The 26,539-nt window shown below is 38.7% G+C and overlaps 1 protein-coding gene across 5 annotated transcripts; it reads left to right on the top strand.

Moving 5' to 3' along the window:
- The first annotated feature begins 83 nt into the window (after positions 1–83).
- LOC101746108 (NADH-cytochrome b5 reductase 2) lies at positions 84–16,712 on the top strand. Of its 5 annotated transcripts, none has more exons than XM_062671899.1 (7): positions 636–791; positions 972–1,144; positions 3,057–3,273; positions 8,880–8,998; positions 11,271–11,475; positions 13,054–13,248; positions 15,574–16,712. In XM_062671899.1, exons 2-7 carry the CDS (start codon positions 1,118–1,120, stop codon positions 15,744–15,746), a joined length of 936 nt encoding a protein of 311 aa, XP_062527883.1. In that variant the 5' UTR covers positions 636–791; positions 972–1,117; the 3' UTR covers positions 15,747–16,712. The 5 variants fall into 5 exon arrangements, with proteins under 5 accessions (XP_004927810.1, XP_062527883.1, XP_062527882.1 ...); XM_062671898.1 differs by having other exon boundaries at positions 641–727; XM_004927753.5 differs by having other exon boundaries at positions 84–1,144.
- The last annotated feature ends 9,827 nt before the right edge of the window (positions 16,713–26,539 follow it).

Below are 26,539 nucleotides of genomic sequence, written 5' to 3'. Positions count from 1 at the left end.
TTATAAAAAACAACTAAATTATTGTAAACTATGATGTTGAAATATTAATGAGTTATGGAATATTATTTATGATTTAACAATCAACACATTGTTTTAATTTTCGTAACAGTTGGCATGAATTGTTAGAAACAACACCTATTACTAGTAACTAACAGTTGGTAGACAGGCAATGAACAACGATTTTCTAAAACTATAGACACATCATCGTCAACCTTTTAAGTACCTACCTAGTTATATTCGTAGTTGGTTGGGTACAGAGAAAAATGGTAAGTGGACGTTAGGGGAGATGCTGATGTTTGTTTATAGTTTGTCTCTCTAATGGCCGAAGAGCCACGGATGATAAAAGCTTTATTTCCAAAAATAATATAAAATATATAATATCTCCTTATGTACAAGACATCTATTTAAACAGGAATGTGTAACACAAATAATTTTAGGTTTAATTTTTGGAGAAATAAATCTGAAAACAGAACAAAGTAAATATTAAAAATGAATTAGCCTTTCCATTTCTTTGGAGCACTTCGACGAGAGGTTGTGCTGTGGCCTTAAATAACTTAAGACTTGGCTGTTTAAGGTTTATTTCCTTTGTTTACGTAAAAAAACAAACACAATGATTAAACTTGGCGGGTAAATTTGATTTTACTAGTAAACATTCTAAAGAATTGGAGATTGGATTTTTTAAGTCTTCTTTTATGATAAAGTCCTAGAAAATCTTTTTACTTATGACGTTGGTATTAATTATATTAAAAAATAATAATAAGTTTAAAAATTAAATATGCCGGTGTTGACAGGTACTCATGAATAACTTGACAAAAACTTATTTCAAAAATGCAGTAATGAAATCTCGAGCTTCATAAATAGGATTTAAACTAGCGCTGGATTTTATTTTTAGAAAACAATGTCATGAACCAAAACAGCGAATGGCAGCATTCGCTTGTATTTAACCAGAACAAAAATATATTATCTTACAGCCTACGCGTACGCCAAACGCCATTCGCCGACGACAAGGACACCACGTTCCGAGATGAAATCTTATTTATTATGCAATAATACAGCTGTTTTACAGGTGTATGTGATTTAGATTTCCAAGAACTCTAAGGAATTCGAAGAACATAAAATGTTTCAGACTATCAATTCTAAAATTGTAAGTATAAACACTTGAATAGTAGAGGCTTGTTTAACAGCGATGTATAAATAATAGTGATTTACTTAGTTGATAATATTTATCTTGTAGATATGTAATCGTATCAATAAAAGTATGTATTAGTTATTTAAGCAGTCAGTTGGTATTTGAGCAAACATGAGTGAAACGGGAAGTGCGGTTAGTAATTACGTCCCATGTTCTATGTCAAGCCTACTTACAAATTTTGTTCAATAATTAATGTGCAATAAGATAAGAACTGTTCAAAGTTCATTTACTTTAGTAGGAGTCAGAGGCGCTGTACCTAAATGACATTGAAACAGTCATTTCATAATTGTTTAACGAACAAGACTTGTACGCAGCTCAAAACACCTTTCTGTGTTATTGTTCAAATACTCAATATGAATAACTTAGTAGTGGCTGTGTTCGATTTCATTGAAAATTTTACAGTATGTGTTCATGTTATCACTAAGCATTAAGTCTAAACATGTCATTCTATTAACACTAATTCTAATTTGTAATTTAGCAAACATAATATCAAAACACGAAACGCTTAAAACTGCTGTTAACCTCTTTTCAACTGTCTAAAAAAATACATTCAAATCTATGAAAACATATATTACGCTTCAGTAGATACATATAAATATAAAGCATTATATCATTCATATCATTGATAAGCTGTTCTTTTATACATTTGTGTATCAAAATTGTAAAAGTCTTATAAGAAATTCAACTAAATATTTTAGAGCAATTCACACTAATTTTCTGATTATTCACAAGTTCCTGTTATATATTCATACAACAAGTAACTAATCATACGAATAATCTGAAAAATAGTTCAAAGCCTTTATTACAAAAAAGTTTCGTTTTATGGGAAAGAAGGTATTAGGTATTCAGGTTCAGGCTTTTCCATTCATTAGCCATTCGTCACATTTATGTAGACTATTTTAATTTACTGCCACAACATATCATTAGCTCTGATGATGGGAACTTGGTGAAAACAAAAGGCTGTTAATAATGTATAGTTCTTGTTAATCTAAGAAGACCAAACTATAGATTCACTAGTAGGATCTAATTTCATAGCTTTGAATTTTACTATTAGACAAACTCAATAATTATATAGACATAAGGATAGTCATAGATTTTTATTGTCACAAGTACAAGGAAAAGCTCATAGATTTTTGCGATGAGAAAATAATTAGATGTGATTCCCTTGTGTGTAATGGATCTACCTCAGCTCTAGTTAATTAATAACATAAAAGTAATCATAATAGAAAGAACCGAGAACAAGTCACACACGGTCACCTGGCCCTATACTATGAGAACTAAGGATTGATACATATTATTAGTTATTTATGATTAAATAAAATAGTACACTCTAAAAGAGAAAATAAACCAGTTTCAGCACTAGAAGGCTTGCCCAATGTGGGAATCAAACCCACAACCCTCAGCCCAGCAATCAGGGGCACTAAAAACTTGAATTTGCTTTAAAATTCCTTGTATAGTTAAATGACTTATTTAATACATTACAACAATGTGTGCTACCTCAAGACATTTTTCTAGATAACCAATTTTAATGATTATTTTTTAATTTGAAAACTCCTACTTCTTATGTGGCGGACCATAAGTATTTGAATTTTATCAAGATCTGTCCAGTAGTTTTGAATTATTCTTATTGTGAATTGACTTCAACTACTTCGATGATACATTTTGTTTTGTGGGAGTTGGTTTCATTGTTTTGTTCAATTTTTTTATTATAATTTCCACAAAAACTGGTAAAATGTGAACGTTTTCCTAAAAGTAATTTTAATTAGTTATTTTTTTAATCCTTTATTTTGTTATAATTACTTAACCATAGAAATATTGCTAAAGTATGAACTATTAAAAAGTGCGATCATTTTTCTTCTTGTTTCAGGTACTACCAATAATATTTGGTGTTGGATCAGTGGTAGTCTTAGCAACTATAATAGCCAATTGTCTATGGGGAAAGAAATCTAAAGGATCTAGCAAAAAGTTAATAACATTAGTAGATTCTAACGTAAAATATGCATTACCGCTGATAGAAAGGGAAGAAATCAGTCATGACACCAGGAGATTCAGGCTGGGACTGCCGTCTCCTCAACATGTATTGGGCAAGTATTTTTATAGTGCTGTAACTTAAAGGTAAAAATAGCCATATCGTACCATTTGAACTGTATATCAAAGTGATTTTATTCGGAACTGACTTAGAGTTAACCGTTTTACAAATATGTAACTAAATTTTTTATATGTCGAATGAAAACTATTATTTTCAGAAATCTTAGTTTTTAATTATCAATAGACAGTACAAGCATGATTTAATATGATGCTTAATTTTATGAAACTTATCAAATTCACTAAAAATATTTCAGATACAATTTACAATATTGATAACAAAGTATCCTTTTTTTATCTAATTCTACAAAATGTTCAATGCTTTGTCTTATCTACAAAACAGTTGATTGTTAACACTAACAGACAGGATTTATTCACTATTAATTTTCATTCATTTCGAAATAGTGTTGTATATAAATAACATTATATATGATATATAAACTATTATAAATTTTATTTATTATATTATGAAATGAAAATAAAATACCAAAAAAGTTCTCATGGCCTAAAGGATAAGACGCCAGTGTATATTTGTATCATGCTATGCGACTATGCCAGTGTTAAAATCCTTTAGGGCCCTATAGGTACCAATTTTTCTGATGAAATACTTACCTACTATGTTCGGGAGTAACTTCCAGTATAAAACAAATAAGTTCAAATAACATTGTGTAATAAATATCCAAAAACCCTCAAAAATATTATATAACTATAATACAATTAAGACTTTTTTTTTATTTCTTAGATGGGTGGAGGAGTTCACGGTCCACCTGGTGTAAAGTGGTTACCGGAGCCCATAGCCACCTACGACGTAAACGCCGCTACCCATCTCGAGATATGAGTGTAAGGTCTCAGTTTTAATAGTACAACGGCTGCCCCACACCATTGCTGCTTCACGGCAAAAATGGTCACGGCGGTGGTACCTAGCCGTGCGAACTCACAAGAGGTCCTACCACCATTGTATAGATAATAAAAAATGTAACAAAAAACAAAATAAAATGAGAAAAGGATAATTCCATCGTAATAAACTTAAACAGGACGATATGAGAAGCACCAGTTTTCAAATGAAAACTGAATTAACCAAAATCGGTTCACCTAGAAAAAAGTTCTAAGGGAACAGATACTGGCCATCAGGCGGGCCAAGGAGCAGAACATGGAGAGACTCTTGGAGGCGCTCGAAGCGGATCCGTGGGGGAGCCCATACAAATTGGTACGCGGCAAGTTACGCCCGTGGGCCCCCTCTATGACTGAGCGTCTCCAGCCCCAGCAACTGCGGGACATCGTTTCGGCGTTGTTCCCGCAGGAGCGGGAGGGTTTTGTCCCTTCCGCTATGGGCGGGCCGTCTGACACCGTCGACGGCCAAGCTCCTGCTGAGGTGCCCCGTATTACCGAGGCAGAGCTCCGGGTGGCCGTTGTCAAGATGACTGCGAGAGACACGGCTCCCGGCCCGGACGGAGTCCACGGCCGGGTATTGGCCTTGGCCCTCGGTGCCCTGGGGGACCGGCTCCTTGAGCTATATAATGGCTGCTTGGAGTCGGGACGGTTTCCGTCGCTCTGGCGGACGGGTAGACTTGTGCTGTTGAGGAAGGAGGGGCGCCCGGTGGATACAGCCGCCGGGTATCGTCCTATCGTACTGCTGGACGAGGCGGGAAAATCGCTGGAACGTATTCTGGCTGCCCGCATCGTTGGGCACCTGGTCGGGGTGGGGCCTGACCTGTCGGCGGAGCAGTACGGCTTCCGGGAGGGCCGTTCGACCGTGGATGCAATTCTTCGCGTGCGGTCCCTCTCGGACGAGGCCGTTTCTCGGGGTGGGGTGGCGCTGGCGGTGTCTCTTGACATCGCCAACGCATTTAACACTCTGCCCTGGACCGTGATAGGGGGGGCACTGGAGAGGCATGGAGTGCCCCTCTACCTCCGCCGACTGGTTGAGTCCTATTTGGGGGCCAGGTCGGTCGTATGTACCGGGTACGGTGGGACCCTTCATCGTTTTCCGGTCGTGCGTGGTGTTCCACAGGGGTCGGTTCTCGGCCCCCTCTTGTGGAATATCGGGTACGACTGGGTGCTGAGGGGCGCCCTCCTCCCGGGCCTCCGCGTTATTTGTTACGCGGACGACACGTTGGTCGTGGCCCGGGGGGATGATTATAGGGAGTCTGCCCGTCTCGCCACAGCGGGAGTGGCCCTCGTCGTCGGAAGGATAAGGAGGCTGGGTCTCGACGTGGCGCTCAGTAAATCCGAGGCTCTGGTTTCACGGGCCGCGGAGGGCGCCACCCGTTGACACCCACATCGTGGTTGGAGGCGTCCGGATAGGGGTCGGGGTGCAGCTGAAGTACCTCGGCCTCGTGTTAGACAGCCGGTGGGCTTTTCGTGCTCACTTTGCGGAGCTGGTCCCCCGATTGATGAGGACGGCCGGTTCTTTGAGCCGGCTGCTCCCGAATATTGGGGGACCGGATCAGGTTGTGCGCCGCCTCTACGCGGGGGTGGTGCGATCGATGGCCCTGTACGGTGCACCTGTGTGGGCTGAGCCGCGCAACCGGGCCACTATGGCTCGGTTCCTGCGCCGGCCACAGCGCACCGTTGCCATCAGGGTCATCCGCCGATATCGCACCGTCTCCTTCGAGGCGGCGTGTGTTTTGGCGGGGACGCCGCCATGGGAGCTGGAGGCGGAGTCGCTCGCTGCCGACTATCGGTGGCGCAGCGAGCTTCGTGCTCGGGGCGTGGCGCGTCTCCCCGAAAGTGAGATGTGGGCGCGGAAGGCCCATTCTCGGCGGTCCGTGCTCGAGTCGTGGTCGAGGCGATTGGCCAACCCCACGTGGGGGCTACGGACCGTCGAGGCGGTTTACCCGGTCTTTGATGACTGGGTGAATCGTGGCGAAGGACGTCTCACCTTTCGTCTGGTGCAGGTGCTGACCGGGCACGGATGCTTCGGGAAGTACCTGCGCCGGATAGGGGCTGAGCCGACGACGAGGTGTCACCATTGTGGACACGACCTGGACACGGCGGAGCATACGCTCGCTGTCTGCCCCGCGTGGGAGGTGCAGCGCCGTGTCCTGGTCGCAAAGATAGGACCTGACTTGTCGCTGCCTGGCGTCGTGGCGTCGATGCTTGGCAGCGATGAGTCATGGAAGGCTATGCTCAACTTCTGCGAGTGCACCATCTCGCAGAAGGAGGCGGTGGGGCGAGTGAGGGAAAGCTCTCCTCACTACGCAGAAACCCGCCGCCGCCGAGCAGGGGGTCGGGACCGGGGTCGTATCCGTGACCTGGCCCCCTAAGAGCTAGGGGTCCCACCCGTTTTGTGCGGGGAGAGACCCAGACGTGGGGTGGCGTGCTTGGCACGCTCACCCGCAATAGGAAGCCGGGTGATGGTAGACCGCGTTCCCCCGACCGCTCTGGGGGAAAGTGTAACGCGGCGCCATCAAAGCGGGCTCTCGGCCCGCTGAACGAGGGAACCGGTGGTCGTGTCACTGGCGGCCACCGGTCCGGCGTCCGTGGGACGGTGGGATGGATGTAATGTGCTCTGCGTCAACCCTGTCCCGCCGTTTCAATAGCCCCGACTGGGCTCCGGCCCGGTCCGAGGTAGGGCGCCGGTTGTGAGCGGCAGGAGTTTTTAGTGGGTTCAACTCCCACATACCCCACCTGCCGCGCGGGTGGGGATCCGGCGATTTTCTCCTGTGGAAAAAAAAAAAAAAAAAGGGAACAGATACAAAAATACAGTCGAATTGAGAACCACCTCCTTTTTTTAAGTCGATTTAAAAATAATACTTATCTGGTTTTCTCACCGTATTACCACCTATTTAAGTAAAATAACCTTCGAATTACCTATTTAGTTTTTTACATTCAAAAAGAAATAAAAACAATCCCACAGTTAAGTAATTTTCTAAAATATTTATCAATGTAGGTAATGGATCAATAAAATTCTATGAAATCTGATAAAGCAAATTTTATAATTCATTGTTGTCTGAGTGTTATCTATTTAAGCCACGCTATCAAGCTATCATATAGTAATTTTATGTTTGGTAATGTAATACTACAATTACGTACATTCTGTCATTAAATAAAAAAGGTAATTTAATAAAATTATAGTTGAATAATAAGTAAGAACTGCAGTTTGTTTGAGCGCATTATAAGCACACACGGGTAGATGACACTATCCTGCGTATCTCTGCCACGAAGCAGTCTATCGCTCTGGTTGGATTGGTGGGACAACAGTTATACAATAAATTGATACTTAGATCTCATGTCTCAAAGTGGGGTCACGTTGCGATTGTTTTATATGTAATCAGGTATCCTCTTAACACTAGGGTCGTGATTTCGTTCACACGTTCGCTTGAACATTTTGCATTTTAAATTCAAAGTAGCGGGCTATTTCGATAATATCTATGGAAAATTAGACGGAAACTTGTTAGCACAATTTTCAATTCGACGAATAATACCAAAGTGGTCCGTGAAAACAAAAACTGTTAAGTATTCAAAACGTCGGAAATAATATACGCGATACTAACCGTAAAACTAGTTTCAATTATCTCTATCCGAGTATGTCTAAACGCGCTTATAACTTTTAAAGCTGTTAAACTTGATAATAAATGAAGATATAATGTTTATATGCTCGTAAACACCAACCTGACTGCATATAAATTTTTAAACTGCGAATGCTACTCGTGGTTTTTGAACGAAAATATTTCTGAGATTGTTTTTTATGATTTGCAAATATCGCCTTAAGAGTCGACTGCACTGCACACCTACAGATTGCTTTTGAGAATTAATCAAAGATTTCGTGAGAGGTTTGGTATCAAAGTCAAGATAGCTTTCAAGTTGGTTGAAAGTTTCAACCAACACGTGAAAAACTTGACCTCAGATCAATTATATTTTCAATAATAATATGAGCGAATGGAAAGTAATAAGTACATCCATGTTTATATAAACTTGATCATTAATGGGTTTGGAAAACTTCAGTGTAGCCCTCGTATAACAGTTGCCCCACCCATTGGACCGGAACTTATGACTTCAGTTTCGTGATGGAAATAGGCAGGACGATAAATTTTACCGCTTTCACTTTTACTTCTCCACAAACGAGAGTGAACGATTCTATGAATACTAAATAGCATAAGTATATAATGCTTGTCTTGATTAAATAATTTTTGATCTTACAATCAGTCAAGTACATAAAAAAAATTAACTAAGGTAGTTTAAAAGTACGCAACGGCTTGGCCTTGCCCCTGGCATTGCTGACATTGCTGAAGTTCATTGCCGAAGGTAACCACCTACCATCTGGTTGAACGTATGCTCGTTTGCCTACAAGTTCAAGAAAATAAAAATTCAATTTGTGCAAAAATCATGTCGACAATATAAATGTTTTGCAAAACATATTTTCCTGTTTTTTTTTTTATTGAATTCCACACTCGCGTTTAAAAACTAAAAGAAAATATGTATACGTAATCAATAGGAAAATAATAATTAAAAACAAGCTCGTTATATTTCTTTTGTTGGCTGTTCTCAATTTGTTATTTAATTATTTCTTATGTCGTTCAACGCGTGGACTGTTATGATATTTTAGCGCAGAATTAATTTGAATTAAACAGGAATGTGACAACGTAACAAATTCATGTTTTAGGATTACCGATCGGTCAACATATTCATTTGTCTGCAAAAATTAACGACGACCTAGTCATAAGAGCATACACGCCGGTGTCGAGCGATGAGGATAAAGGCTATGTCGATTTGGTTATCAAGGTGAGTGCGTAAATGTAAATAACTACATATACATTCTTATTTTAATTATTAACCGAGCATATAAAATATTCTTAGGTTAATTAATAATAACTTCGTATCCATGGTGTAAAGAGATCATTCTAGAAGCAAAACGGGAATTAGCCACGAAATTATAGTAAACAGAAAACAATAGCAATTTACCAAACTAACTATGAAGGTACTTCACTGGTAGGGCGTATTGTTAGCACGCGCGGGTAGGTACTACCATCCTTTCTGTTCGTTTGAAAGGTGAGACAGTTCTTATTCAACGCAATTGAGATTTCGAGCTTATGTCTCCAAGATAGGCGGCGGTTTTGCTTTGTGGTAATTGAGCATAGACTGTATTTGATTTAGATATTTATTTTTCTCTTAAATGACAAATTAAAGACTTACTTAATATAAGAGAAATATAAAATGGATGCGTTGCTCTTGGCGGTTGGATTTGAAAGTTAAAAAGTGTCATGGCGGACGTTGCTCGCTGACATTTTGACGTTCAGAAACTAAGCAGGCGGCAATCATGTTGTAACGTCTATATATTTGGTGACTATTTAATATAAAGTGGGAACTGAGATCGTTAAATCAACAATGATATCTAAATAAAATCCTAAATCTGCAGTGTAAGACGAAGCTTGCAGATACAACTCGTGCACCTCTGAGACAATGCATTACGCCCGCAGCCATTTTGATTTTTCAATGCTTATCAGCTTTTTTTTTTTTTTGTCAGGAGGAAATCGCCGGACTTCCGCCCTTCACTGGGGATGGAGGGCGGGGCATGTCGGAGTCGAACCGACTAAAATCTCCTGTCTCTCAACAACCAACGTCCAAACCTCGCATGAGACAAAAGTCATGAAAAGGCAAGGGGGGGAAAGTGAAGCGTTTAGTGCGGAGCACATCTCTCCCATCACCCTCCCCCTCGGGACGCCGGACTGGCGGTCGTCGGCGCCACGACCACCAGCCCTCTCGGTCGGCAGGCTATCCGAAGCCCGCCTAGATGGCGCCGGTTAGAATGGTCTATCCTACGGAATACCCCGCTGGGTCAGAACCAGCGTGGGTTGAGGATAGCCGGCCTTCCATCACCCGGATGCTCATGCATAAAACGCGTGCAGAGCAGCTTGCACGTCGTCTTCTTAGGCCCCCTTCGCCGGTCCCCAGGCCGACATGTGAGGGAGACCCGAAACACTTAGAGGGCCAAGACTTGGGCGAGATCCGCCTCCCTGGCCCCCGCTCGACGGCGGCGGGCCTGTGCGTCTCTCACGCGCCCCGCCGCCTCCTTCTGCGAGATGGTGCACTCGCAGAAGTCGAGCATCGCCTTCCACGACTCGTCGTCGCCGAGCATCGATGCCACAACACTCGGCAATGACAAGTCGTTTCCTATTTTTGCGACGAGGACACGGCGCCACCCCTCCCATGCGGGGCAGGCGACGAGCGTGTGCTCCGCCGTGTCCAAGTCGCAACCACAATGGTGGCACTCTGCCGTCGGCTCGGCTCCGATCCGGTGCAGGAACTCACCGAAGCAACCATGCCCAGTGAGCACCTGCGTGAGCCGGAAAGTGAGGCGTCCTCTGTCACGATTCACCCAGTTCACAAGAACCGGGCGAATCGCCTCGACGGTCCTACGACCAGCCGAAGGATCGGCCAGCCGTCTAGACCATGACTCCAGCACGGACCGCCGAGATTGGGCCCTCCGCGCTCTGACCACACTGGGGCTGGGACGTGCCACGCCCCGGGCACGAAGGTCAGCCCGCCACTGATAGTCAGCGGCGAGCGCCTCCGCCTCCAGGATCCAAGGCGGCGTCCCAGCCAGTACACACGCCGCCTCGAAGGAGATGGTGCGATAGCCACGGATGACCCTGACCGCGATGGTGCGTTGCGGCCGTTGCAGCAGCTTCGCTACCCCCACGGCCAGGGACTGGCCCCACACGGGGGCCCCGTATAGGGCCATTGATCGCACCACCCCCGTATGCTTATCAGCTTACCACCCTTACTACCGCCGACTTTGTGTTCGGAAATATTTCACATAGATCATTTGAACTTTAATTCCCTTATTAATTGGAAAGGTAGAAATTAAAAATGTGAAGATTTCTGATACTCTGACCGCTTTGAGCCTTTATAATATGAAGTAGTCCACGAATGCTTGTCGTGATTTGCTAATTATTTTCAACTAATTCATGTCACGATCACAAGCAAGTTTCACTATAGACATCAAACAGTTTTGATAAAATTAATTAACATAGCACTACTATTTCAATTTCAGGTATACTTTAAGAATGTACATCCGAAGTTTCCCGAGGGAGGGAAGCTGTCTCAGTACTTGAACAATATGAAGATAAATGATACTATAGATGTCCGTGGACCGTCAGGGAGATTGCAGTACACAGGAAACGGAACATTCCTCATTAAGAAATTAAGAAAAGATCCGCCTACAAAAGTTGTCGTCAAGAAATTGAACTTGATTGCAGGTCATTAAGTTTTATTATATTGATAACACAATCTCAATACGTGATAGGATTAAATGTAGGTTACGGTTTAAATTGACATTTACGATTTAATTATAAATGATTTTGCATTTGATAACATTTATCATGAAAGTAATAAAATTTAATAAATCATCATGAACTTGGGGAATAAATGAATAAAATAAAAATTTCATAAATCCATTCACATATCGATAATGTTTTTATAGTCTTCTAAAAACAAGATATTTATTTAAATCAGAAGAATAGTACTCATTCAGATTTATAAAGGGGGTTGACGAGTTCATTTGATAACGAAAAATTACACTCGGCTAGAAAATTGCAAGAATTGTTGAATCTTGATTATAAAAGAAAAAACAGAATTGTATTAGCTTAGCCTCAGTCAGTGAGTGCTACATTAAAAGTCAAACTCTAGAGAATAGAAAGAAATGGCAACACTGAAGTAATGTCGTGAATACATCTATTATACGTAATAATTGAAACCAAAAACCCAAATTGCACACATTAAATTCATTGGTATTTTTAAATACAAAACTAATCATTTTTACTGTTCACGCTCCCCTGTGACGATCATTGAATATGAAAAACACCCATTTGTTAAAACTAATCCCGAGCCAACGTTCCCTGCAATGTCAAGAATTATTCAAAGCCTTCCCTTGTACTGAAATAATAAAATAATTCTACAACCCGATTGCAGCGTTTCCTACCGAATCTAAAACATCGATTAACCTCTAAAATACAAAAACGGTGCATCCGCTTAAAAGTAACAAACATGCATTTAAGTATTATTATAATGTTAAGTAAAGATACAATGTACAATGATGTCTGTATCGGTCATCGTTCTCGTCGAACCCGTCGTTTGCGACGAAGGGCTCGGCGAGTACGACGAGCACTCGCCGAGCACTACTCTTGCTAGGGTTCGTGTTAGCAACATCGTCAGGTTTGAGCCCCGTGAGCTCACCTACTAGTTGAGGTTACGTTGATGTGGTCTCTCTAGACCAGAGGTCGGGGAACCCGGGTAAATTACCCCAAATGGGGTAAAATGAAATTTTGGGGGGTAAAAATGAAACTTTTGTGAGTAAAAAGTATATATTGAAGTGAAACTTCTTTAGAATCGTTGTGATTTCAAACTCGATGAAACGAAATGAAACTCCTCAACTGTATATTACTTAAATTACTATTATTACCGTTATGTATTACTAGGTATTACATTGATAAGTTGAATAAATGATGTTTAAATTAAATTTTTAGTTATAAGTTTTCTTCTCAAAATTATCATGGGGACCATAATATGAAAGATGCTAAAAAGAAGTGATTTGGTTTTTTTTTTCTTCTTGGGGTAATATCAACTTACACAAAAATATTTTGGGGTAATAATTAAAAAAGTTCCCCGACCGCCGCTCTAGACCATCAGCTTAGATTGGAAAAAAAAGATGTCTTTAGGAATGATGGTTTCTGAAAAAAACATAAATTAATCCTTTAGCTATGTGTATAATTTCGAACATTATAATATTACATTGTCCGAAATATTATGTAATAATATCCAATATTTTGTTTGAACAGGCGGTACTGGCATAGCTCCAATGCTTCAGCTGGTCCGACATATATGCACTGACGTCAACGACCGCACCGAACTGAAGCTGCTATTCGCGAACCAAAGCGAAGATGACATTCTACTTAGAGATGAATTAGAAAGATACCAAAGGGAACATCCTTCCCAATTCCAAGTTTGGTACACGATTGATCGGCCAACGGATGGTGAGTGTACAGAAAGTTTCACATAAAGTTCACGCATTAGATTTAATTTCTTCTCGCTGGAGTAATTCATTAAGGATCGAAATAAGGGAGAGAAAATGTGCAATTAAAACTTATGGTTAACTTAAAATTCTACTAAAGAACCATTCTGCAATATATCTATTGTGTGTAAATCAAAAAACACATTAATGCAAACACTGACTTCAGTGGTCGATTTTATGATTCAATATTGATTGCTCGCATCCAATTATCTCGGAGGTACAATTTAACAGAAAACCTAAACGTACCAACCTCCATTAGTTGATCCTAACGGAAGATATTCGTTGAAAGTGTAGAACGTCTGGCGTGCTCAATATGTTACATGCGTAGCATGAATGAACGAATTAAGCAACATGAATGCAAAAGCGTGAATGAAGCAACAGACCGGCAATAAGTACTGTCGTTCGATTCTCGACCAGAATCAATGTCTTTGTTGAAGATTATATGTACTTATAACATTTGACCGTTAGTATGAGTATGTTTCTGTTACACTTTTTTATTATTATTTATCGCTTAGATGGGTGGACGAGCTCACGGCCCACCTGGTGTTAAGTAGTTACCAGAGCCCATAGACATATACAAGTAAATCTCGCCATCCACCTTGAGATATGAGTTCTAAAGCCTCAATATAGTTACAACGGCTGCCCTGCCCTTCAAGCCCAAACGCATTACTGCTTCGTGGCAGAAATAGGCAGGCCTGTGGTAACCTACCTGTGCGGACTCACCTACCACCACTAATTACGCAAATTATAATTTTACGGGTTTTATATTTACTACACGATGTTATTCCTTCACCGTGGAAGTCAATCGTGAACATTTGTTAAGTACATATTTCATTACAAAAAATTAGTACTTGCCAGCGGGATTCGAACAGCTGTAAATCGCTAGATACGAATGCACCGGACGTCTTATCCTTTAGGCCACGACGACATGTTAACGCAAAACTTACATAATGCGGGATTTACATTACGAAATTAGTGTCATGCATGTTGAGCTCAGTTTCACGAAAGTAGTTTCGATATATGCGAAAGTAATTTCCACAAAAAATTAGTGTCGCGAAATCCACAGTATCGCAGTAACCATGGCGCCATCACCATCAAAGCTATATTCTATGCTATATGCTATATTCAATGTAGCTAAAGAAATGCTTATACATATATCTATAAACTTAAAAAAAAGATTATCAATAAAAAAAAATGTTGGTAGATTCGAGGATGGTCAACAAGAAGGCATTTAGGTGCAATGAAGTTAGTCTCTGAATTAGCAGATGAAGATCCTGAGAGCTATAAAACTATTATCGAATGAGTGAATATAATTTTGCTTTTTTACTATAGGTGTTTTGGGTCCCAGAGACACCCTTGTCGCTGATATTCATTAATAAGATCTATATTTTTATCTGTACTCCATCGTTGGTTTGCCATTTTCAACGCTTGAAGCGCGTCCGAACTAACAATACACACGTCCGCACAGCGCAGGCCCTTTCGCGACATTAGTTTCACGTCGCGTCTACACTATGAAATTAGTTGCATGACATTAATTTCACCAAAAAATCGCGCAGGGCACGAAACTAATTTCCATGCATGAAATTAATGCATGCATAACGAAAGTATTAAATTACACGTGAAACTGTTGGTAAAACTAATGTCACGAAATTAATTTCACGCCACTAATTTCGTAATGTAAATTCGCCTTAACTTAAACATAAAAAATTAATAATAGTTCTGACAGATATGAGTAGAAGAATTATTATTTAAATAATATCTTAAAAAGCACCCCACGCTTTTTTTACAATAAAATATATTTGACACTACATATTTTCAATTTAAATTTATTAAAATTTATTTTCTATTTTTTAGTTAAATTTTCTATAAAAGCGTATTTTTAAAACTATTAAGTACTTTAAAACTATTAACATCAATTCCTGCCCTATCGACTATAGATAAAAATCATATAAATTGGCAAAAATCTTATTTTGCAAATTGAATAATGGAATAATCTTATCAAATTAGTGTATTGTCATCCAACGGTCCTCGATAAGTCTACAAAGTTTGAATGAAATCTGGCCGTTTAAAGTGGATCAAAATTGCGACTACAGGAGTCAGTTACAAACATACATACATACAAGTGAAGCTAATATAAAGCGTGTAAAAAGAACTTTTGCTTCAATATGAAACGTATCAAATTTTACGGGATGTTCCAGACTAATCTTAAAATACAACAGTGACCATTCACTTTCCTTGAAACAAAACGTCATACAATATGGAATATTAAAATTATTATTTTTCTCAGGTTGGAAATACAGCTCCGGTTTCATCAACGATGAAATGATCCGCGACCATTTGTTTCCGCCGTCCAACGATGTTCTAGTACTGATGTGCGGTCCACCGCCGATGATCAACTTCGCTTGCAACCCAGCTTTAGATAAATTAGGCTTTAAGCCAGACCAACGCTTTGCTTATTAAAACTATTATTTACTAGTGGAGCGTATTATCAAGAGTACAATCAAGAGTTTCTCATTCCAATCCACCAAGCTAGGACAACCGCTATACAAAAAACTAAGACTTCGACTTCTCAAAGTGATCGGTGGGTATTCACTTAGTTGTATCTCTGGGCGCCGGCTACCGCTTAAGATATTTTACGGAACCAATATAACATAATACAATTGCTTGTTAGTGATAAATATTAGTTAATTGTACAGCAATATTGTTATGTAAAACTAGCTGACCCGGCAGACTTCGTAGTGCCTCAATCGATAAATAAAAGACCTAAACTTTTGTATAAAATAAACTTAAAACAAACAAAGGAATCCGTCCGACGGGGTACACATCAAAGGAAAAACAAAATTGTTATTTTTATTTAATTCCGGGCATTTTCATATTTATTTACCTTTTAAACCCTCTCTGGACTTCACAAATCATTCAAGACCAAAATTAGCCAAATCGGTCCAGCCGTATTCGAGTTTTAGCGAGACTAACGAACAGCAATTCATTTTTATATATATAGATAAAGCCAAAAATGCCTACAAAAACTAAACAATTTCGCAAAAAAACCTTACAGATAAAATTTTAGATAATAAAATAGGACGTGATCGAACAAATTCATCTTGATATTGAATTTTTTTAAATGAAAATTTGCCTTTAACTTCAATTTGAATTGTCGCAGGAATATAAAATATGTTTAATTGTGTTACAAATAAATATTGTTTTTTGTTTTTATCAAAAATTATAATCAAAATTTTTGTTTTTGGATTAATTTGAATAGTTTTTTTTTAAATACCATTTGTCTTGCTTTTACAGCATTTATCAATTTATCAATAATTAATGTAACAAGAAATGGGTATAGATAATAAGGATGGCGAATACAGTATTTTACAAATTTATATGACGTGTACTTTTAGAGTTTGTGTAATAAAACAATTGTTATTGAAACACCTTTTTTATTTATCCAATTTCACAAGAAAATGTACTTAAACTATTAAAACTACAAAAATCAAATGAAATACTACTAACCCAAGTTTTTTTCAACGGCTAAGTAAAAAGTACGCTAAAATTCAGTGAGACATTGTTACGAATTTAGTACCTACCTTATCAATCGCATCGTATGTTGTGTTATTGTTATAATAAGAAGTTACACTTGTGATTTTTTAATGAAACATTTTCAATGAAAACTTAAGAACTCCCTCTTTATTTACCCTCATTTTTAGTAATAATCGTAGAAAAATTTAGAGAAACAAAAAATGCGTACAAAATAAAGCAACTGCAACCTAAGAATCTCGTGTAGTGTTCGGTCTGCGGTGCTGCCTACATCATCTTGATAATTCAGTATTTTATTTTTTTATTTTGATACTTATAAGTTGTGAACAATTTCAAATAAGGTAACCCTAGCAATTTGAGTGGCGTTTAGATCTGTCAATGTTGATTTATTTTTGCTTTATGAATTCATGCTTATTCTTCTTTATTTTATTAAGAGATAGATAGATATTTTATTAAGATTAAGATTTTTATAATTCGCCGTTTTAATTATTTAGTTTATCAATAATAAAAAACGAAGGAAACTGTCCATGTTGACCATTATTAATATCAGTGTAAGTATGAATTAGCAGCGTGGGACGGTAAATAAATTAGGTTGAGAAAGTAATTTGATTAATGTAGTAATAAACTCTGCAAATGGTAATATGAAGTGAAATGAAATTAACTTAATTAATATTATGAAACATGGCATGAAATGATATGGGACGAAATATAATCTCAGTAAAATGGTGGTCATTTACTGAGACTTTTTCATTGGACTTTTTGGAGAATCCCGAGAAGCTACGTCCAGCGGCTTTGTTTTTTTTTTCCACATTTGTGCACTTTCACAGATACTAAACAGTTCATAAACCACCGTTATTACACATCTAAACCCGAAGAAACACTAAATAGACAAAATAAAACAAATCAAACAACTTCACTCCTCGCGTTTCCGCCAAAAAGTCATTCATACCTAATAGGTACCATAAATAGGGCAGTACATGCAACGAATTAAACAAAACGTTTTCAACTATAATAAAAGTCTATGGTCAGTATTACGATAAATACAACAGGAAAAATTTAAATGTTTTTTCACTTGTCTAAAGTTCTTCATGGGCTTATATTAAACACTATACTGTTAACACATATAATAGGAATAACACCGGTCATCGTTCTCGTCGAGTCCGTAGCTTGCGTCGAAGAGCTCGACGAGTAAATTAACCCACACACACAGGCCTACTGAGTTTCTCCTCGGATCTTCTCAGTGGGTCGCGTTTACGACCAGGTGGTAGATTCTGCGAAGCACGGCTTTGAGCCCCGTGAGCTCACCTACTAGTTAAGGTTACGCTGAAACTATAGATATAGAATTTATTATCAGTATTTTAGCAAAACCAAAAAGAAACTATCAAAATCATTACAAAAAAATAAAGAAATCCACAAAATACTATGTATTATTTACAGCATATTACGTGTCTAGCAACTACGGAATTTGATTGGAATCCATAAACAGCTGTTGTAGAATTTTGTCACATTGGATATTTATTGGCTTTGATTTGAGATTCTATTTATCCGGTACGGTCTTATAATAAAAGTTTTAAATGGGATTATAAATTTATCTAAAGGATCAGAGAGTTCCTCGTTAGTGTGAGATGCGACCGAAGATCACTATCTACCCTAGGTGCTCGTAGATTGGGTCAGCCCAAGGAAAAAGGAGAGGCATTCTGTAACAAACTGTGCCCATGCGAAAACAAATGTTACAGTGAAGTCAATTGCTAAAGCAAGCTTTAAAACACGTTAGTAGCTTCATTGCAAACCAACATTGATTCAAATTGACATTATATTTATACACCGAGTCGTACCGTACGCAATAATTCAGTAGGAAAACTGTATAACGGTCATAATATTGCCTGTGATAATACCAATTAAAAACAAAATTATACTTTTGTCAAAAACGAAAATCCCGTAGACCGAAAATATAGGTGGAGCATATTCTATATCTTTGAGTATTGTGTTAACGGCTTTGTTTATTGAATCTGAAAAAAAAAACATTGTAATATGTACATATGCAACTTGTATTTTTGTTTTTAGATGTGTGAAAGAGCACTCTGCCTATCTCGTATTAATTTGATACCGGAGCCCATAGGCATTGCAACGTGAATGTCGCCACCCACTTCGAAACAAGCCTCTGACAATCCAATAAATCATTATATAAACAATAATTAAAACTTTTGCGGTTTTTCAACTTCAACAAATTTATTCCACGATGTTATTTTTTTTCATTTATTGCTTAGATGGGTGGACGAGCTCACAGCCCACCTGGTGTTAAGTGGTTACTGGAATCCATCATCTACAACGTAAATGCGCCACCTACCTTGAGATATAAGTTCTAAAGTCTCAAGTATAGTTACAACGGCTGCCCCACCCTTCAAACCGAAACGCATTACTGCTTCACGGCAGAAATAGGCGGGGTGGTGGTACCTACCCGTGCGCACTCACAAGAGGTACCACCCAGGTACCACCAGTAATTACGCAAATTATAATTTTGGGGGTTTAATTTTTATTACACGATGTTATTCCTTCACCGTGGAAGTCAATCGTGAACATTTGTTGAGGACGTATTTCATTAGAAAAATTGGTACCCGCCTGAGATTCGAACACCAGTGCATCGCTCAACACGAATGCATCGGACGTCTTATCCGTTAGGCCACGACCGCTTCAAGAGCATGAATTTTGATCAGTATCGCATTTGATCTAGGAATTGTACCAGTAATGAAACAATAGGTACTTACTTAGTGTAAAATTAAAAATAAAACACATTCTCCTTCATAGCTACGGGCAGGTCTATAGATAATACACTTAATATTCTATTTCTGCAGCGAAGCAGTCCTTCTTTCCGGTTTGAAGGATAACAGCATTCATGATGCGATAACTACTTAACACCACGTAAGCCGTGAGCTAGAACACCGGTGCATCGCTGAACACGTAGGTATGCACCGGACGTCTTACCCTTTAGGCCACGACGACTTCCAATTAATTTGTCAAATTAAATTGTTAATAACTTAACCGTGAGTCTCGTATTAAGAGCGTATTTCCTGATAAAATGAATTTCAACACCGGCACCATCGCTTGAACTGAAATAGGCGCCTTTAGAACGCTACTTATAATAAACTGATGTAAAATATTCAACTTTACTCACCATCGCGTGTATATGATAGCACACGTATGCATAGTTGTTTCGTATTCTTCACTTCCATTAGAAATAAATCATTTACAAATGCCAAGCTAGTCAATTGAATAATGAAAAACAAATTCCATAAACCAACTGTTATCATTGCGACGATGGAAAATAGCTGAAAGAATTATTATTTTTCCACTAAAAGTATAATGATAAACTAATATAATATATATATATATATATATTGACGTTTATTGAGGTTTCATATCCCCGTACTAATTTATAATACAAAACAAAAGCAATCTGGAGTTTTTTTTTTTTTATTGCTTAGATGAGTGGACGAGCTCACAGCCCACCTGGTGTTGAGTGGTTACTGGAGCCCATAGACATCTACAACGTAAATGCGCCACCCACCTTGAGATATAAGTTCTAAGGTCTCAATTATAGTTACAACGGCTGCCCCACCCTTCAAACCGAAACGCATTACTGCTTCACGGCAGAAATAGGCGGGGCGGTGGTACCTACCCGTGCGGACTCACAAGAGGTCCCACCACCAGTAAAAAGGTAATACAATAATTTTCCAAAAAGGTAATACAATAATTTGATAGACATTACAAAATTAATGATTAAACACAAGAAAGTTCATGTCCGATTCTCCACTGTGACTATGACTGTTACCAAATAATTAATGAAGTCTTGTGTTCTTTATTTTTCGCAATAATGAAATAACATTTTTTTTAAGCATATTATTATCCGCAACACGCTTCGTCAAATAATTAATTGTATGAGTAACACTGATTTCTTGAAACTCCTACGCGCGTTCCACTGTCGTCCTTTGATGGTACTATGACAGAAAACTTAAACATAACAAAAAAAAATTAATGCCAAGAATTTTCATCTTAACTGGTTGAATGGCTTAGAAACGAATAAAGAACAACCATGCAAACATTTTCCATGCACATACTATTATATAACTACATATTTTTCTATATAAAACCGATGTCTTAATTGTAGCATTCACATCATAAATTCAGGTAGCCGCTGCACTTTTACCGACCAAAAATCAGTCTGTTTTCATTATCAACGAAATTATAGGAGCCCAAAGGTCATTAATTCATACTAACTTTGATTTCAGAGCGTGATCCGGCAACAATTGATCCAATAACTAAAAAAGTCCAAATAGAAACAGTCGCAGTGATAAGGAAAACCTAAAAAAGTGTAAATTTATTTTGTACGTAAAGGAAATACATTATAATATTATATTATATAAGCTGAAATGATAATTGTCATTTTTTTCTTATATTAAAAATCAAAGTAGGTATAAGATTGTTGCATCGTCATTTGTTTTTCAAGTGCAAATTTTAAGCAAATCGGATATCTTAGGTTACTACCTGCATAGATATTATTAATTGTTACGATGATAGTTATTACATTTACAGATAAGTACCTACAGGTCAAGATAATAAAATCGTTTTAAAATATAACGTGGATAATAATAATAATAAAAATTAAGGATATGTTTAGGCAAGTACTAACTAAACGTAATTATTTGAATCTTACCGGTAAGCTATATATTTCGGTGATCAAACGGTAACATTTGAGAATATTAAAAATCAAAGACTGATACTTTATAAATGTATAATTTTTCATTCGTGTTCCATTATTCTTTATTTTTGGCATAATTTGGAAAATCCACGAACCACAAATCCACGATCTTGAACGTCGAATACCTGAATCTTTCCTAAGCGGTAGGCTTCTTTTGTAATACATCGCGATCCGATCATTAATATAAGCCAATCGTAGCGTTAAGTTCGCTATAAAAAATGCAGTCACAAGAACATCCACATAAATTATTGTAAGGCCCAAACCCAGGAAGAATGTTTTGTATGGTTGATCGATGTAATCAAAAACATGAATTAAAAAGCCAGAAATAAAAGGCACAGTGACTAGTATTAGTAAAAAAATATAAATAAGACGAATTTTCTTAAACAACACCGTACAACGGTCCAGTTTTAACAAACGATCTATTTTTTGTAGATTAATAAAGAGATCGATGTCAGCTTCTCTCGTTAAAAACTTGTCATATGTTATAGTTAGAATATATGTTAAATATTGCGATGAAGTCCCCAAAGAACACCCTAAAAATAGTATCTTAGATCTCTCATAGTAATACGAATAAAAAAAAGAAATGAAATGGTGTATTGAATATGAAGCTGCTAACATCCATAAAAATGCATACAATTTTTCCCAGTTGTTTGCGACAGTAATTTTGTTTTTAGCTTTTAAAGAAATACGATTAGAGCCAAGAAACTTTTGGTATTTATATATTGGAGAAAAACTCATATTTATATACTCTTCTAGATAATTTCCACTCATTTTTTCCAATATCTTTGAAACAAGATACGATATCACGTATGTTAGTACACACTTACAGAATCAGAAATAACGAATTGAAATTAAAATGTTCGTTATTTATTTGGCTTATCAGTTATTTTTTATCAAAGCACTCATCGTTTTGATTATAAGCATTTAAAAATCGCTTTAAAAGCTATGAAAACGTGAATTGGTATAATATGCTGTAAAATGATTATGATGTAAGATATACTTTTTTTTTCGGGCCGGGTGCCGAACCTCCACCGACGTCGAGGCCGAGGTCCCCGCCCCTAGGGGGCGCGCGGGGTATGTGGGACTGGTCCGCGAATGCGAGACCACGGGCCCAAGGATGTTTTCAAGACCCTACCCACGACCCCCCTGCACTCTTCGCCCTAGCGTTCGATCCTCTCTGAGGTCAGAATCCAGATGAGGTAAGGGGGCTATCGCGGTCAACACTACAACCAGACGGCACAGGCCTTCGAGGCGAATCGAAGGTTCTAAAACGTCAGCCGTCTCGGTACGGCAGCCTGTCGGGCCGCCCAGTTGGTGCCGCTGGTGTCCCGGAATACCCCGCTACGCGATACACTGCTGGTTGCTCTTTTTATCTAGAAGATATTACTACATGGCAGCGCGCAAGGGCGGATCCAGCTTTGGTGCCAGGAGGGGGTCACATAGTCATGGTCAAGTCAAGAACTTATAATTTAATTTTGATAACAATAGATACAAGTAAAAAGTAGGTATTTTATTATAAGCACATTAAAGGTATAAATAAATTTTAGTTTTTTAACTTAGAACTATGTTATGATATGTTGAAGTTTAGTCGTTCCGATTCCGATTGAGGTTAGGATTCAATTTGAGGTTAGGCCTAGCTAGACGTTACGTAGTCGAAAAACGCGCGCGAGTGTGGCGCGGTAAAATTCAAATTTTCGATGCGTTCGTTCCCAAACATTTGCCATCATACAAAGTTATTATATTATATTAAATTAATTAAGGAGCAATATAAGGAGCAACAATATACCTAGTCTTGCCATAAATACTGAAACAAAGGAAAAAAAAATTATATTGCAAATAACATTTATTACTTTTACAGTGTGTTAGTTTAATACATAAATATAAAACAATTTAAAGTATAAAAAGCTTATTCGAAGTGGTCTCCATAGGCTGCAATACAGTCCTTTAAACGTTGAGGCCAGTTATCAATAGAAGCACGTACTCTTTCCATGGAAAAAATTTTCACTGCTAATCGTGCGGATTGTTTTAGGGACTCCAAATTATCATGGCGTTTAGAGCAAGCCGTACTCTCTAAAACTGACCATAAATCATAATCCAGCGGATTAAAATTGGGACTAGACGACGGTCAGTCTTCAGCTCTGATGAAGTCCGAAACGTTCGTTTCCAACCAAGACTGCGTAGACCGAGCTTTATGACCTGGCGCCGAGTCTTGCTGGAAGGACCATTCTTGATTATTGAACATGGTGTTGTTAAGAGGCTTCACTACCTTCTCAAGAATAGTGTCTTGATCCACTTGAGCTTTGAGCATAAATACGGTCATTTTGATTGTTAAAATGTTGCTCAATTGTAAAAAAAAATTCTCATCCGTAAACAAATTTTTTCTATGACCTTCCTTTGCGTACCGTTTCAGTAGTTGTTTCGATTTTACCCCCCATTTTCTTTTAAATTATCAGTTAAGAAATGACCACTAGGTCTCTTATAGGACCATTCTAACCGGCGCCATCTAGGCGGGCTTCGGATAGCCTGTCGACCGAGAGGGCTGGTGGTCGTGGCGCCGACGACCGCCAGTCCGGCGTCCCGAGGGGGAGGGTGATGGGAGAGATGTGCTCCGCACTAAACGCTTCACTTTCCCCCCTTTGCCTTTTCATGAGTTTTGTCTCATGCGAGGTTTGGACGTTGGTTGTTGAGAGACAGGAGGTTTTAGTCGGTTCGACTCCGACATGCCCCGCCCTCCATCCCCAGTGAAGGGCGGAAGTCCGGCAATCCGGCGAAAAAAAAAAAAAAGGTCTCTTATAGGCTGCAAGTCTTAAGTCATCTTTTAAAATACGCGACATGGTTCTAGGTGCTATCTTCATCTCCCGAGATAAAATCTTTTGCTTTTGGACAGGATTTCTTCGAATTCTTTCCCTTACTGCTTTGACCACCTTTTTCATACGAACACTACGTGGACGGGTAGATATTTTGCTGTCACAAACAGAGGAGGTCTCATTGCACCTATTAATAGCCCGGTACACAAACACTTTACTAATACCAAGCGTATGGAGAGTTTTAAAAATTGCCTTTGGCTCTATACCTACTTTGCGTAATGCAATCACAGCGATTCGGTTTTCTTTATCACCCCACTCCATTTTAATATCGCAAAATATTATACAATGTATTGGCGCCAAAATGAGAAAACTCAATGAGCAATCATATAAAAATGACAGATTCCAAATTCAAATGTAATATTTTGTTTATTTTTAATTGTAACAGTATTTATGGCCAGACTAAGTATTGTGTCCTTAAATCATTATGTTCAATATGTGGTCCACCTAGGTCCCGGAACCAGCTCAGGGGGGGGTCATGACCCCCATAACCCCCCCCCCTGGATCCGCCCTTGGCAGCGCGCTAGAATACTGGTGGTGCCCCACACGGCCTCGATCTCAACCTTCACCGGGCGAAAGCCGCCACCTACAGTGGCCGGGACTTACGCTCGTACTGATGTAAAATATATACCTACTAAAATTCCTTTTTTTATAGTTTTTTTTTACCGCCCACTGCTTTCTTAGCACGGGCAAAACTAGCATAATAATGCCATTGAATGTTAGCCTCTCGAAGAATTATCTAATTTACAGTAATTTCGTTTCGGGATGGCTGAGCAAGCTTGTTTACTATTTTCATTTTTCAGGTTTTAAGGCGCAGTTTTTATTTTTAATACTTGAGATTAGTGAAGTAGCTCACGGCTTACCTGGTGTTAAGTAGTTATCGCAGCATGAATGCTGTTATCCTTCAAACCGGAAAAAAGGATTGCTTCTTTCATACTGTCAAGATGAGTGAATCTAATGAAGAAATTTGATACATTTTAAAATTTTATTACAAAAAAGGTAAAAATGCAACGAAAGCCGCGAAAAAAAATTTCGATATATATGGACCTAGTGCGTTTTCAATCCGGAAATTTTGATGTCAAAGATGCACGTCGCTCTGGTCGCCCTATTACGGATAAAACGGATGCCATTTTTGAAAAAGTGGAGCAAGATCGGCATATCAGTATTTACGACGTAGCTGAAGAACTGGGAATTAATCACAAAATAGTTTTGGCGCATTTGAAAAAAAATGGGTACACAAAAAAGCTCGATATTTGGGTACCTCACGTGCTCACTAAAAGAAACCTAATGAACCGTGTACTCATTTGTGATTCTTTATTACGACGTAATGAAACCTAACCATTTTTGAAGAAGCTGATAGCTGGTGATGAAAAGTGGATCACGTACGACAAGAACGTGCGAAAAAGGTCGTGGTCAAAGGCCGGCTTCACAGACTGTGGCGAAACCCGGGTTAACTCGCCAAAAGGTGATGCTGTGTGTGTGGTGGGATTGGAAGGGCATTATTCATTATGAGCTGTTACCACCAGGCAGGACCATCGATTCTGAACTCTACTGCAACAACTGATGAGATTAAAGCAAGAAGTTGAGAGAAAGCGACCAGAATTAATCAACAGATGGGGTGTGGTTTTTCATCATGATAACGCTAGACCTCACACATCTTTAGCCACTCAGCAAAAATTAAGAACCTACAAAACAAAATGGTACCTACATAGGTACTTTAGTTAAATGTAAATAAACTATATTAAAAAATGTTGTGAATTTTCTTAAAAAATGCGAAGGAACTTTCTCCCCAACCTATTATGTCCGTAACGCAAAAAAGTTTTTTCAAATGCGATTCTTGGGCTCTGAGGTAGGTTGATAGAAATATTCAAGAGAAGTTCCATGGAATCTATATAGGAGTGTAACATTTTGTTCAAAAATACCAATGCATATCTTTTACCATATTTGGTCGCTGAGTTCTTTTTTCTTTTTTTTTATTGCTTAGATTGGCGAACGAGCTCACAGCCCACCTGGTGTTAAGTGGTTACTGGAGCCCATAGACATCTACAACGTAAATGCGTCACCCACCTTGAGATATAAGTTCTAAGATCTCAGTATAGTTA

This window comes from Bombyx mori, chromosome 13 (genome assembly GCF_030269925.1).
Source record: "Bombyx mori chromosome 13, ASM3026992v2".
In the NCBI taxonomy this organism is placed as follows: Eukaryota; Metazoa; Arthropoda; class Insecta; order Lepidoptera; family Bombycidae; genus Bombyx; species Bombyx mori.
Note: the sequence above shows the minus strand (reverse complement) of the source record. Positions and strands in the feature narration are given on the sequence as shown.

Coding starts and splice junctions, on each gene's coding strand:
- LOC101746108 (XM_012691871.4), top strand. CDS start 1,450: ATGACATTGAAACAGTCATTTCATAATTGTTTAACGAACAAGACTTGT. Junction 8,999..11,270: donor ATGTCGATTTGGTTATCAAG/GTGAGTGCGTAA, acceptor TTTCAATTTCAG/GTATACTTTAAGAATGTACA. Junction 13,249..15,573: donor GATTGATCGGCCAACGGATG/GTGAGTGTACAG, acceptor TATTTTTCTCAG/GTTGGAAATACAGCTCCGGT.